General features: G+C 52.9%; 1 protein-coding gene across 1 annotated transcript in view; it reads left to right on the plus strand.

The window, feature by feature from the left end:
* WDTC1 (WD and tetratricopeptide repeats 1) overlaps positions 1 to 12,109 on the plus strand; it is a 25,557-nt gene extending 13,448 nt beyond the window's left edge. The window contains exons 2-7 of the mRNA XM_011981673.1: positions 340 to 448; positions 1,213 to 1,386; positions 4,468 to 4,703; positions 7,176 to 7,350; positions 8,553 to 8,745; positions 9,731 to 12,109. Of these exons, the coding sequence (XP_011837063.1) occupies positions 357 to 448; positions 1,213 to 1,386; positions 4,468 to 4,703; positions 7,176 to 7,350; positions 8,553 to 8,745; positions 9,731 to 9,928 (1,068 nt within the window). The 5' untranslated portion in view covers positions 340 to 356 and the 3' untranslated portion in view covers positions 9,929 to 12,109. The remainder of the gene's footprint in view (positions 1 to 339; positions 449 to 1,212; positions 1,387 to 4,467; positions 4,704 to 7,175; positions 7,351 to 8,552; positions 8,746 to 9,730) is intronic.
* The last annotated feature ends 1,399 nt before the right edge of the window (positions 12,110 to 13,508 follow it).

Raw genomic sequence — 13,508 nt, forward strand, 5'->3', positions numbered from 1 at the left:
GGCCCAGTGTTCTCATTGATTTCTTCCTGGGGCCTGCAGTTGATTTAGGCACATCCTCCCTCCATTCCCACCCCCAGCCCCAGCCCCAGCCCCTGCCCCAGCCCTAGCCGGAGCCCTAGCTGAGTAATGCCACAGTGAAGTTGTGTCTCTCGCCAGCCAGCAGAGGGCGCACGGGCTTTTCTTTATGTCAGAACTTGCTTTCTGGGAATGGATCTTACTCTGAGAGAGTAGTCCCACGATGGAACCATCAGACCCTGTGATGGAAGCTGGAGGGCTGCCAGGAAGAAATGGGTCCTCTTCCTGAGTTGTTGCTGTCACTTTCTCACTATCTCCTGCCAGAAGTCCAGAATGGCAAGATGTCCACCAACGGTGTATCCAACGGTGTGTCCAATGGCCTGCACCTTCATAGCAATGGCTTCCGGCTGCCGGAGAGTAGGGGACATGTCAGGTGAGGCCGGCTGGCTTGTCTAACCCTCCAAGCCCCAGTTACACTATATGTACTGGAGGGAGGGACATAACCTGTAAATTTTCCTCCTGACCCACACCCACTCATGCATCCCAGAGAGTGAGGACCAAGGCAAAGAGGCTTCTTGGAGGGTGGCTAGTGTTTCCAGTGCCCCTCTGCCTGGCAGGACACTAGTCCTAGTCAGACTGTAGCTCTAGCCTGTTGGTACCAGTAACTGGAGTCAGGACCCAGGGGCTAGCTGCCTCTTGGCACTGAGCTGTCTCCAAAAAGGGGCTGCATACAAATGGGCCTCCCCATTATATTATTCCCCATCCTATAGCATATCCTTGCCTCTTTTCTCTGCCAGGCCTTGTGCTAGGCTTTGGATACAGAGGTGCTCAAATTCCCTAGCCTTGAGAGAAATAGACTTCTTTAGACAGTGATCCATAGGAGGGACTCGGGTGGTCATAAAGTTCAGCTCAGTATGGAGGCAGGTGGTGTCAGCTACTGCCATGCCCAGGAGTTTAAGTACAGCTTCATTTCTGCCCTTCCTCTTTTCACTGACTGAGAGTATTTGGAATGGTGTCTGTTCCCTATCATGGTGATAGGTAATAGCCCAGGCCAGGGTAGTGGTCCCCTCTTCCAGAAAGCAGTCAGATCCCAGGAGCCAAGAAAACCTGGGTGACCCTCAGGCTGTGTTACAGACTTCCTGAGGGGCTGCTCTGACCTTCTTTGACTGTTCTGACTTGGCTCTGTTTCCCCTGCAGCCCCCAAGTAGAGCTACCGCCATACCTGGAGCGTGTGAAACAGCAAGCCAATGAGGCTTTTGCCTGCCAGCAGTGGACCCAAGCCATTCAGCTTTACAGCAAGGCTGTACAGAGGGCCCCTCACAATGCCATGCTTTATGGAAACCGAGCAGCAGCCTACATGAAGCGCAAGTGGTGAGTGGCCACTGCAGAGGGGATCTGGGTCAGGATGAGGGACAAAGCAACTGGACCAAAAGGCAGAGGCCTGATGGAGCCAAGTTGCCACGGCATCCAGGGAAGGTGGCAGGAACATATTGCTGCCTCTTAGGGCTTCTTGGCCTCTCCTCCCCACCTCCAGGCTAATGGTGGGCAGGCGCCAATCAAGCAGTAAAGAAGCTCACAGTTATGTGGAACATGTTCAAAGCTAGTTCCTACATGGCATATTATTATAAAGTGCTGTGGCCCCTGGGGAAGTAGGAGTTGAGGATTGTTAGTTCCAACTGTTGGAGAACTGGACTTTGAAGAGCAGTGGAATCTTGCTAAGTGGAAATGAGGGGTTTGGTGAATTCAGTTGGTATGTGTCTAAAATATTCTGCAGTCCCTTGGCCCCCCCCAAGGCTTGCTTTCTGTGTTCTTAGACCCTTTGGACTGAGTACAAACCATATCCCAGAAATCCAAAGCTGGCTATGGGTCACGCTAGGGTATGGTGGCTGGTAATAAAGAAGTAGACCATATCCGAAAGAACTCCTCATCTTTGGAGACCATCAGGGCCCCCAGCCCTTCTGCCTGCAGCACCAGCAGGCAAGCAGACATGCAGACCCCGCCCCCCATCCCCCAGCCAGGGCCAGGACTAGAGATGGATAGAGCTGGGCCCACAGCCATTTCTGCTCCGTCTGGCATCCGTCGGCTCTGCCCAGACAGACAGGCCAGCTGGTGTGCCATCGTCTGGCTGCAACTAGGCAGGCCAGAGAGGGAAGCTTAAGAAACCCACCCAAGTCAGCAGGATGGTAGTGCTAGGTAGGAGTGGGGAAGATGCTATCCCCCAGCCTTAGCTGAGGCATCAGGAGTTGGCCAAGGGCTCAAGTGGCAGCCAAACGCAGGAGATGACTGTTTTGGGTGAATCCTGAGTCGATTCACCTCTCTGTCCAACAGTTGGGTAGAACTCAGTGGTCCTCATCTAAGCTGTAGGCTGAGAGCTCAGCTTCACTCCTGCATTCTTGCTAAGTGAGGTTGGTGTTGTCCCAATCCATATGTGCCCTCAGCATGTTCTCTGAGCTCCTACTATGTGCTAGGTACTAGGAACACAAAGTTCCTGTGCTCCAGAGGAGCCGCCAGACAGTGGGTAAAGTAGTGGACATACTTCAGCATTAAAGAGATAGAAAGCAGTGAGTCTTGTAAATGGTCAGGTAAAGGGCTGTGGGCATCAAGAAAAGTTGGGTCGCTTTAGCTGGGGAGCAGGGAAGCATCAGAGAGACATGGCGTCTGAATGGGCTTTAAGTGTAGGCAGGCTTAGACAGGAGATGAAGGAGAGGAGGGGCCTGTGGGGGAAGGACATTCCAGGGAGATGAAATGGTGTGAACAAAGGCGTGGGGGTGGGGGACTGACTGAAGAGCTTGTTTGCAGAACAGCAAATCCATTTGGCTGGAGCAGAGGGTTCGGAGAGGGACTGGCAGGAGATGAGTCTGTGAGGTAGCCTGGGGCCGGCCTAGGGAGGGCTTGGAATGCAGAGCGGTGACGTTGGCCTCGATTCAGTGCATGATGGGCAGCTACTGGAGAGTTCTGAGCAGGAGAGGGATGTGCCGAGGGCTGTCCTTTCAGGGAGATTGATCTGGCAATGAGTCTAGGAAGGGTGAGCCCTGGGGCCAGCCTGCTCTCTACCCCCATCCCCACATGCCTGCCAGTGACCCCTAGAATGTCACACTCTGTCCTAGGCCAGTCTCCCCAGGGCTGCCATCTGCTCCTGGATGCAGTGGGAGCTGTCACCCTCTGGCTCCTGGCTGGTCTCTGGTCTGGCTCTCCCCAGGAGCTCAGAGGGGCACCTTGCAGGCAGTAATTGGGTTTCCACACAGTGCCTGCTCCTTCGTCACAGCCACTCATCCTGACGCAGGCCACACCATTGAAGCAGCTCTGTTTCCTGCCTGCCCCCACATGGGCTGAGCTGCTGGTTGCTGGTCTGAGCGTGGCTGCTTCAAGGACTGGGTGCTCCCTCTGAGTGCTGCAGAAGGAGGCTCGGGAAGGACCTTCCCATGTCAGACCTGCCTTAGCCATGCCGGATTGTTGTGAGCTGTGCCCTTGGAGAAGGGGCCATTAACTCTAGGGGGTGTCTCTTACTGGTGCTTGGCACAGTTGAGTCGTAGGCCTACCCCAGCCCAGTTGGAAAAAAAAAAAAAATGGCTTCCAAAGAAGCAGCTCCTGTAGGGCCCGTCTGGCTCTCCAGACAAGAGGCAAAGACAGGTCTGTGGGTGCTGGGGGAGTGTGCTTCCTATATTCTGGCACAGGGTGGGAAAAGGAGGGGCTTCTCTGACCTCCTTTCACTTCCTCTTTCCCCACTTCCCCACTAAAAGCACTCCCACTTCCCTTCATCCATGCTTCAGGAGGTTGGAGAAGTGAGTGGGGACGATTTGGAGCTCCTGGTGTGCACAACCCCCCTTACCATCAGCTTCCAGAGAGCCGACTCTGCCAGACTGTCAGGCCCCATCCTCCAGCCCCAGGAGGTAGAGGCCACAGCTGCTGTGGATCAGTCAGCCAGGACAGAGGGGGGTCTGGCTGAGGGCTTGCTGCCTGCTGATCAGACCCTGCGTCCCCAGCCTGGCACTTCTGGCTTCCCCAGACCACAGAACTGTCCTTGAGGGCCCCCTGCCTTGGACATGGCTTTGAAGGCCAGCTGGGGGTGATTTGAGGAGGTGGATGGGGGAAGAGAGAAGGAGGGCTTGGGGAGCCTGTGGTGGGCAAGATGCCAGGCCTTCTGCTGCAGAGCTGCGGGTGCCTGGGGTGAGCCAGTGTGCAGTTGCACGCTGTGCCCAGCAGAGGGCAGCCTGACACCAGCTTTTGCCACCCTCAAGACCTCAGGGTTTCCTGGCTTGCTCCTTAACCATACTGTCTCCTGATGGGGGAGGCCTGGGCTGAGCCAGGATTCTCTTCGTCCTCAAGTCCCCTTGCCATGAGATAGATCTGTCAGTGGTGGGCTGGGGTGGCCACAGGAAGTAGAGGAGACTGAGTGGGGGCCCCTTGCTTGCCACGTGGCTCCCTCTAAGCCACTCTTCCCCACCTTCCCAGGGATGGTGACCACTATGATGCCCTGAGGGACTGCCTCAAGGCCATCTCCCTAAACCCATGCCACCTGAAGGCACACTTTCGCCTGGCCCGCTGCCTCTTTGAGCTCAAGTATGTGGCTGAAGCCCTGGAGTGCCTGGACGACTTCAAAGGGAAATTTCCGGAGCAGGCCCACAGCAGCGCTTGTGATGCATTGGGTCGTGACATCACAGCTGCCCTCTTCTCCAAAAATGATGGTGGTGAGTGGGCACTGAGGAGGGGGTGCTGTTACTCTTTCTCTTTGAGATGCTGCATGACATTCTGGAGAGGTCATGGTTCCGGGATTGGAGAGGCCTGGGTTCAGATGTTGATTCAGAAACCATGCAACCTTGGGGCAGTTACTTGGTCTCTCTCTGAGAGTGTTTCCTTGTCTGAAAAGGACGGAGACATGCCAGCACCTCCCACTGAGCGTTTCTATTGAGGATCAGCATGTTTAAATGGCATGTTTAAAGCACCTGGGGGAGTGCCTGGTGCCCAGAATAGGAGGAAGCTGAGCTCAGTCAGGCTCCCACTAGGCATCCTCACCTGCTCAGACAGGGCCCTGGTGGTTCCACTTGGGCATCTGAGAAGCAGAAGCTGGTCGTTGTGTTTGTTCCGAGTGTACAAGTGCAGCAGAGACAATAGCGCAGAGCAGTAGAAATGCCTCAGGCTTGGAACGTGGGGCCTTGGTTCCAAATGCAGCTCCACTACGTGACTGTGTGGCTTTGGAGAAAGCACAGCCTCTCTACCTACTGCCTTACCTGCGCAAAGAGCACGAAGCCCTGCCCAGCTCACTTCAATGTGCTGGAGAATGAACTGGGCCATTGGTGTGTGGTCTGTGAACATGAACGGTGAGCTCACAGGAGGCAGACATGGATCTTCACCTCTCTCCTTTGCAGTTTACCAACCATGTGATAAATTCATTTGTTTAATGAATAGTTATCAGACACTTGCCATGTGTCAGGCACTGTGCTGGGTCCTGGGAATAGAGCTGTGACTAAGTCAGATGGAATTTCTGTGTTTATGGCATGTACAGTCTAGTGAAGGAACCAAGTGATAAAGGAGAAACAAAAAGTATGACAAGTGCCATGGGGCCTGAATGGTGTGTGTGTTGGGGGGGGGCTTGATGGCATTCTGGGGTTCTTCAGGAAGAAACATTTAAGCTAAGATCTAAAGGATCCAAAGGAAGCATTAACTAGATACAAAATATAGCTGTGTGGCCTAGTGCAGTGGCTCACGCTTATAATCCCAGCACTTTGGGAGGCCGACATGGGAAAATCGCTTGAGCCCAGGAGTTCAATATCAGTCAGGACAACATAGCAAGATCCCATCTCAACAAAAGAAAAATTTTAAAAATTAGCCAGCCGGGCGTGGTGGCTCAAACTTGTAATCCCAGCACTTTGGGAGGCCGAGATGGGCGAATCACGAGGTCAGGAGATCGAGACCATCCTGGCTAACATGGTGAAACCCCATCTCTACTAAAAAATACAAAAAATTAGCCGGGCAAGGTGGCGGGCGCCTGTAGTCCCAGCTACTCGGGAGGCTGAGGCAGGAGAATGGTGTAAACCCAGGAGGTGGAGCTTGCAGTGAACTGAGGTCCGGCCACTGTACTCCAGCCTGGGCGACAGAGTGAGACTTCGTCTCAAAAAAAAAAAAAAAAAAATTAGCCAAGGATGGTGGCACACACCTGTAGTCCCGGCTCCTCGGGCAGTTGAGGCAAGAGGATCACTTGAGCCCAGGAGGTCAAGGCTACAGTGAGCCATGATCACACCACTGCACTCCAGCCTGGGTAACAGAGCAAAATCCTATCTCCAACAACAACAACAACAACAACAAAGTGTAGCCGTGGGAGAGGCAGAGCTCCTGGCATATGGACCAGGATGCTCCAAGGCCCTGAAGCAGGCACGAGTGAGTCACTTTTAAGGAACTGAGAAAACTTGTGTGAATACCTGTCACTTAACTGATCAGTGTCTCTCATTTGGAACCCTAATAACTTGTCTTCCAGAGGGTAAGGGCATGGTCCTTACTGCCCTAAGCGCTACGAATCTGTTTATAAAAGTCACCCAGGCTGGGCTCGGTGGCTTACGTCTGTAATCCCAGCACTTTGGAAGGCAGAGGCAGGTGGATCACCTGAGGTCAGGAGTTCGAGACCAGCCTGGCCAACGTGGTGAAACCCCATCTCTACTAAAAATACAAAAATTAGCTGGATGTGGTGGCACATGCCTGGTAGTAATCCCAGCTACTCAGGAGGCTGAGGCAGGAGAATCGCTTGAACCCTTGAGGTGGAGGTTGCAGTGAGCCGAGATCATGCCACTGCACTCCAGCCTGGGTGACAGAGCGAGACTCCATCTCAAAAAAAAAAAAAAAAAAAAAAAAAGTCACCATTCTCTCTTTGCTAGTGCCTCACTCTACCCTCCCCTGCCTCTCATCTCCACAGAAACACACTTTGAGTCTCTGCATCCTTAGGGCTTTCAGGCCCTCCTAGCATCAAAGGTCTCCTTGTGAACATCCTCAGGGGCTAGATCCAAAGATGCATCTTCCTCACAACCTTTCCCCAATTTTCCAGGATAAGGGTGGAGGCAGGTAGCTCTATGTTGTCAGACTTTAGACTGAAAACAGAGCCATAGGTGGGGGGAAATAGGGAAGCAGAGAAAGGAACAGGACGCTTACCTTTTCTGGATCTCTGCCCCCAGAGGAGAAGAAGGGACCTGGTGGCGGCGCCCCAGTCCGCCTCCGCAGCACAAGCCGCAAGGACTCCATCTCAGAGGATGAAATGGTGCTGCGGGAGCGAAGCTACGACTATCAATTCCGCTACTGCGGCCACTGCAACACCACCACGGATATCAAGGAGGCCAATTTCTTTGGCAGGTCCGAGGCCCTGAAGAGGAGGGTGCAGCCCAGTTGGCAGCAGGAGGTTGAGTGGGGAGTATTGGGGCATAATGGTTTTAGAGAAGAATCTCAAATCCCTGCTCTGCCTCTGTACCCTTGGGCAAATGGCTTCACCTTTGTCAGCCTCTGAAGTTTTTTCATCTATGAGATGACCAACCTGCCATGCCCACTTATGAGGCCATAACAAGGACTAATAAGATAATCCAAGTAGAGCCTCCAGTACAGTGCCTGGACTACTCCTTCACCCCCCACCTCCTTCTCCTTCTGTCTGCATGTGCCAGAGCTTGGTTGCTTTATCTGCATTCAGGGAGCCTCCCTCTGTTTGGGAGTGAGGCAGCAGCCCTCCAAGGCTGGGGATCTTGGCACATCTGTTTTGTGCTCAAAACTGTGCCCTGGGTACTAAGGGACAAACTCTGTGTTTCAGACACCATCACCCCCACCCCTCATTTGTAGATGTACTTTCTTTGGGTAGGTGAGACACATGAACATGAATCAATAATCTCTCTATAGGCAAGGCACAGTGGCTCATGCCTGTAATCCCAGCACTTGGGGAGGCTGAAGCGGGAGGATCGCTTGAGCCCAGGAGTTTGAGACCAGCCTGGACAGCATAGACCCCCATCTCTACAAAAAGTTTTTAAAATTTTCTGGGTGTGGTGACATGCACCTGTAGTCCCAGCTATTCAGGAGGCTGACATGGGAGGACCAGTTAAGGCCACAGTGAGCCATGATCATGCCACTGTACTCCAGCCTGGGTGACAGAACGAGACCTTGTCTCTAAGAAAAGAAAGAATCCATCCAGATGCCCTCTAAATGTCAGTGGTGTGTGAGGGGCTACATGGGGATTCTGGATACCAGAAGCCTGGGACTGCTCAGGGAAGGCTTAGAACAGGGTATTTTAGAGACCCGAGAGATGATGTAAGATGATCCTGGCCCAAGGAGGGAATAATGAACTGTGGGGGAGACTGTCTTGGAGAAATCCAGGCAGTTGCTGGCCCTGGGTTTAAGAGAACAGTGACCAGGACTATGTACGTGGAGTTCTGGGTCAAGTGCACACCCCAGCGTGTGGGGGACTGAGTGGCTGCAGACTTCCTTGCTCCCCCTTTACCTAGGCCATGCAGCCTCTGCTTGAGGCTATAGGGCAGTACCCCACCTGACCTCCCTACCCTTTGCCCCCCCGCCAGCAACGCTCAGTATATCGTCAGTGGCTCTGACGATGGCTCCTTCTTCATCTGGGAAAAGGAGACCACCAACCTGGTCCGTGTGCTCCAAGGGGATGAGTCCATTGTCAACTGCCTGCAGCCACACCCCAGCTACTGCTTCCTGGCCACCAGCGGCATCGATCCTGTTGTGCGGCTCTGGAACCCCCGACCAGAGGTGAGGGTGCAGTCAAGGTGACCAAAGCCAAGCAGAGAGGAGGGCAGGGACTCTGTGGAAGGCTCCAGTGGAGCCTGCTAACGCAGGGAAGAGAAATGAGCCACCCAGAGGCTAGAAGCTGCTGAGTATCTCTTATCTTGGGGCCCAAGGCTGTGTCCTCAGATTCCAGAAGCTCCAAATGCAGTGGCAATTGCCTAGAAACTGTACAGAGGCCCTGGTCACAAGGGAGCTATGCAGGCTTTGGCATCTGTTAGGCCTAAGTTTGAATCCAGTCTCCTCACTGCCTGAGAGACTTCATCTCTGACCCAGGCTTTTAATCATCTGTACATGGGGAATGGGAATGACAGCATCACCTTGAAAGGTTGCAGTGAGGAGTAAAGAAGAGATGCCTGTGAAGTGTCCAGCCCACAAGGACACTTAGGACAGTGTAGTCTGCTCCACTCCCAGGGTGGGTAGCCAGGGAAGCTGGCTTGGTGCCTCCCCTTCCCCTCTGCCCTACTGCTTCCCTCTTCCCAGCTGGCAAAACAAAAGTCAAGTGGTATGTCTGATTCCCAAGATAATTTGCTGTGACTTTTAAAGAGAGGACTCCTGTAGGATTCCCCATTGAGGGGAGAGGAGAAAGAAAGATGAAGGAAGAGTTGCTGTGGCAACAAAACAGAGTGGGGTGGGGAAGTTGTGTCTGCCCCTTGTCCCAGGTGTCCCAGTATGTGTGTCCAACATATCCTGGTGTGTACTGTCCCCCACGTATATCCCAGCATGTTATGACCTGCCTATATATCCTGAGGTGGCATGTCTCCCCATATATATTCCAGTGTGAGCACCCCCAACAATATGTAGCACGGTTGTGTGTACACCTCCTGGCACGTACGTGTACCTCCCCCTATAGATAGTTAAGTCTGTGTATTTCCCTCCCCCGCCCCATACGTGTACCCTGGTGCCTCTCCCTCCCTGAGCCTCATGTGTGTTACCCCTTTCTCCACCACAGAGTGAAGACCTCACAGGCCGAGTCGTGGAAGATATGGAGGGTGCTTCGCAGGCCAACCAGCGGCGCATGAATGCAGACCCGTTGGAGGTGATGCTGCTCAACATGGGCTACCGGATCACGGGCCTGAGCAGTGGAGGTGCCGGGGCCTCTGATGATGAGGACAGCTCTGAGGGCCAGGTGCAGTGCCGGCCCAGCTAGACCCTCCAGCCCTGGTCCCCAGCCCCTGCTGCTGGCTGGACCCTCCGCCCTGGGCAGGAGGTCGGGGGATTCTGTTTTGGTTTGTCTTCCCCACCCCACTTTTTTTCATTTCCCCTGTTTTGTTTGTTAGTTTGGCATTAGGGGTGGAGGTTGCTATAACTTGCTGGCTTTCAGACTCTGGGCTGATTGTCCCCTGACTATCCCCAGCCCTAAAAAAAAGAGCAGGAGGGTATACCCCTCCATATGCCCCCCCCCCCACCTCCTGCTTCCATGTCCCTGGAGGGCTCTGGCCTGCCTCAGAATCCCTTCTGCCTCAGGTGGGGAGGAACAAGCTGAACTGTCTTCAGGGACTGTCCTGCCCTTCAGCTGGCAGCAGGAGGGGGAGTGGGATTCCCAATTGGTAAGGGCTCACCTTGGCCTGTTGCCACTCTTGCTCCCAAGCCTGCAAGGCTAGCTCCCCTGTGGTCTTCAGGAAAGGTTTTGAAAAAGGATGGGTCCCACCCTCCCCCCAGAGCCACTAGTGTTAGAGCAGAACCAAAAGGAAGGACGGGAGCCCTGGAGTGGGCAAGACCAGGCTACCTGCTGAGGTCACAGTGGAGCACCCTCACTCCTCTCCTGGCTACTAGCTCTGGCCCTGCACCTACTCTCACTGGCCACCTCTGGAGGCTCTGCCTTTCCCAAGGGCCCTGGCAGAGGGTGGGGCACTGCACCTTACCCCACCCATCCATGCCAGCACTTCTGCACTACGGCCGTTCTCCTCTTGGGCGCTCCTCAGCCTCACTGTGACCTTTCTGCCAGAGCTCCCAGCCAGGCCTACTCTGCTGAGGTGGCGCTTCCTGCTAAGGGCCCTTCTCTGTCCTTTCTGCCCGCCTTCCCATCCCACATGCTGAGCCGCCACAAAGACCAAAGAAGTGATGGCTTTTCTCTGTCCCCTGCTGCTCTGAGGGGAGAGGGGTGGGTCTCCTGAGCCACTCAGATGGGAAAGTCCCTTACTCGGCCCCTCCCTCCCCAGCAGCCCCAAGCTTTACACTGGATGCAGCGATCAACCCACCACTCACCAGGCCTCCCCTCCCCTCTGCCCCCTGGCTCTTAGCTCCAGCTGCTCCAGGTAGTTGGTTCATCCTTCCCCCTCTCTCCCTCCCTGCTTCCCCTCAGTGCTTACTTGGCTCCAGCCCTCCAGCTGCAGCCCCTGGGGAAAAGCAGCCTCCCTTCTCCTCTCCCTCTCCTCCCTCCCTCCCTTCCTCAGCCCCTGTCTCTGCCAGGTGCCTCCTCTCATTCAGGCTTCAGAGCAGCCCTGGAGACAGGAGGGCCATGTTAAAAGCTTTTTCACAGTTTTAAGAAGACAAGGGGAGGGTGAGGATAGTGGTGGGGGGTCTGGCACCATCTCATTGCTTTAATCCCAGCAACACAGGTGGCAGCTTCTCCCCCTTCCTTCCCACCCCAGTCCCTCTTCCCATCCCTCTCTTCTAGCTTGGTAATGAAGTATATTTATTGGTGACGGAAACAGCTGCTGCTGCTTCTCCTGCTGCTGGGCCCTGCTCCCCTGTCTCTTCTCCGTGACCTTTCTCTAGCCAGGGAGAAGGGAGAGCAGGAGTATTGGGACTGGGCCCTGGGGCCCAAGTACCAGCTGGGTCCCCTTTGCTTTCTTGTGTTCCAGCCACCTGCCATTTCCTCCCTGCCTCCCACCCTCCCTCCCTGCCTCCTGTCCTGCTTCCCACCCCCTGCCTGCCCAGCCTGGGCCCTGCAGTGTGGAGAGACACATAAGCCTTACTGTCCTCTGGGGGCAGGAGCCGAGCCTTTTTGTTGCTCCGCTCCCAGGAGAGTGAGGGTGACGCAATTGATTAAAACCATTTTGTTCTAGGTGTGGCTGGTGGCATTTGTGGGGTGCAGATGGGTATTGGAACCAAAGTGAGGGCACCTGGTCCCTCACCTCTGTAGCTCTATGACTTTGAGTAACCACACCTCTACTGGGCAGAATCCTGCCTTGAAGGGTCACTGTGAGCAGTGACCACCCCGCCCAGCAGGACTGAGTGCAGAGCCGAGCTCTCATGGCTGTGATTTGTAGTCATCAGCTTTCACTCTCCAGCTGTTTTTTCGTCAGTAAAATAAGGGGCTTGGAATCTTAGTGGTTTTTCAAACCAATTTACATTGTGACCCAATATACACATGATTACTTGTATATATATGCGTGTGTGTGTATATATATATATAAAATGAACAAAAGTTTTACACAATAATATTTACCCTTGCTACATGCAATGTGCTCTGCTTACCTTTCTGTTTTGTTAGGGAAAAAAATATGGTTATAACCCACTAAATTGATTTCACATATGCAAGTTTTTGATGTGCCCTGGATTAAATAATCCCTTAGACTACAGGTTCCTGAACTTTCTCAGCTCACAGCACCATTACCATCTCAGTAATTTTTTCATGGAGCCTCTAAGCCAAAAGAAATACCTAACAGTTCAATTTATTAAGTAGTTAAGCCCAAATAACTTAAAAAGTATTTATGTCCTAACAAGTTAGTTGCCATTTAAAAAATAATACATCTGAATTGGAAGAAACAATGTTTCATTCTTTTTTTTTTTTTTTTTTTTTTTTTTTTTTTTTTTTTTTTTTTTTTTTTTTTTTATTTTTATTTTTTTGGAGATAGAGTTTCATTTTTGTCCCCCAGGGTGGAGTGCAATAGCGTGATCTCTGCTCACTGCAACCTCTGCCTCCCAGGTTCAAGCAATTCTCCTGCCTCAGCCTCCCAAGTAGCTGGGATTACAGGCGCCTGCCACCACACGCAGCTAATTTTTTGTATTTTTAGTAGAGACGGGGTTTCACCACCTTGGCCAGGCTGGTCTCAAACTCCTGACCTCAGATGATCTGCCCGCCTCAGCCTCCCAAAGTGCTGGGATTACAGGCATGAGCCACCGCACCCGGCCTTCATTCTTAAACAACTGCAATTACTAACGGAATCTATGCCGCCCGTTGGGCACTGAACAACTTGTTAAATTTTCTAATGAAAGCAGATACTGCCACCTTCATTTCCTGTCCCACATCGACTTTCATTTGCTTTTTATCACAGCAACCACTAAAGACCCAGCTTCTTAAAGATGACATAATCAAAAGGATTGTGGCATAATCTAATAATGGAACTGTGAACTACCTTGAGCTAGTAGTTCACTCATTAGCCAAAGATGTTGAGTATCTTTCAAAATATCCTACTTTGCCCCCTGTGAATTTGCTGTGGGTGCCCTCAGGTGCCTTGATGCACAGTTTGGGAACTGTGGTGTAGTCTATGGGAACAGTAGTTTCACTACTGAAACTACTGAGAGGTCCTGCCAGAAATACCATAGGTGGTATTATAAAGCAGATACTATGGGCTGGTATTATTCCTTTGTGTACCCAAATTAGCATCTGCAGAAGCTTCTTGAAGGCATTTCCAGACTAGGCAAAGAAGGGACAGTGTTCCAGACCAGGGAGTAGTGCAGAGTCCCAGGTTCCTTCATGAGCCCTGAATGACTCCATTTGGCTGGATGGTAGAGGGTGGACTGGAGGGGCAGTCAAATTGTGAAGGATTTCCTGTGCTTGG

This window comes from Mandrillus leucophaeus, unplaced genomic scaffold (genome assembly GCF_000951045.1).
Source record: "Mandrillus leucophaeus isolate KB7577 unplaced genomic scaffold, Mleu.le_1.0 Scaffold23, whole genome shotgun sequence".
Taxonomy (NCBI): Eukaryota; Metazoa; Chordata; class Mammalia; order Primates; family Cercopithecidae; genus Mandrillus; species Mandrillus leucophaeus.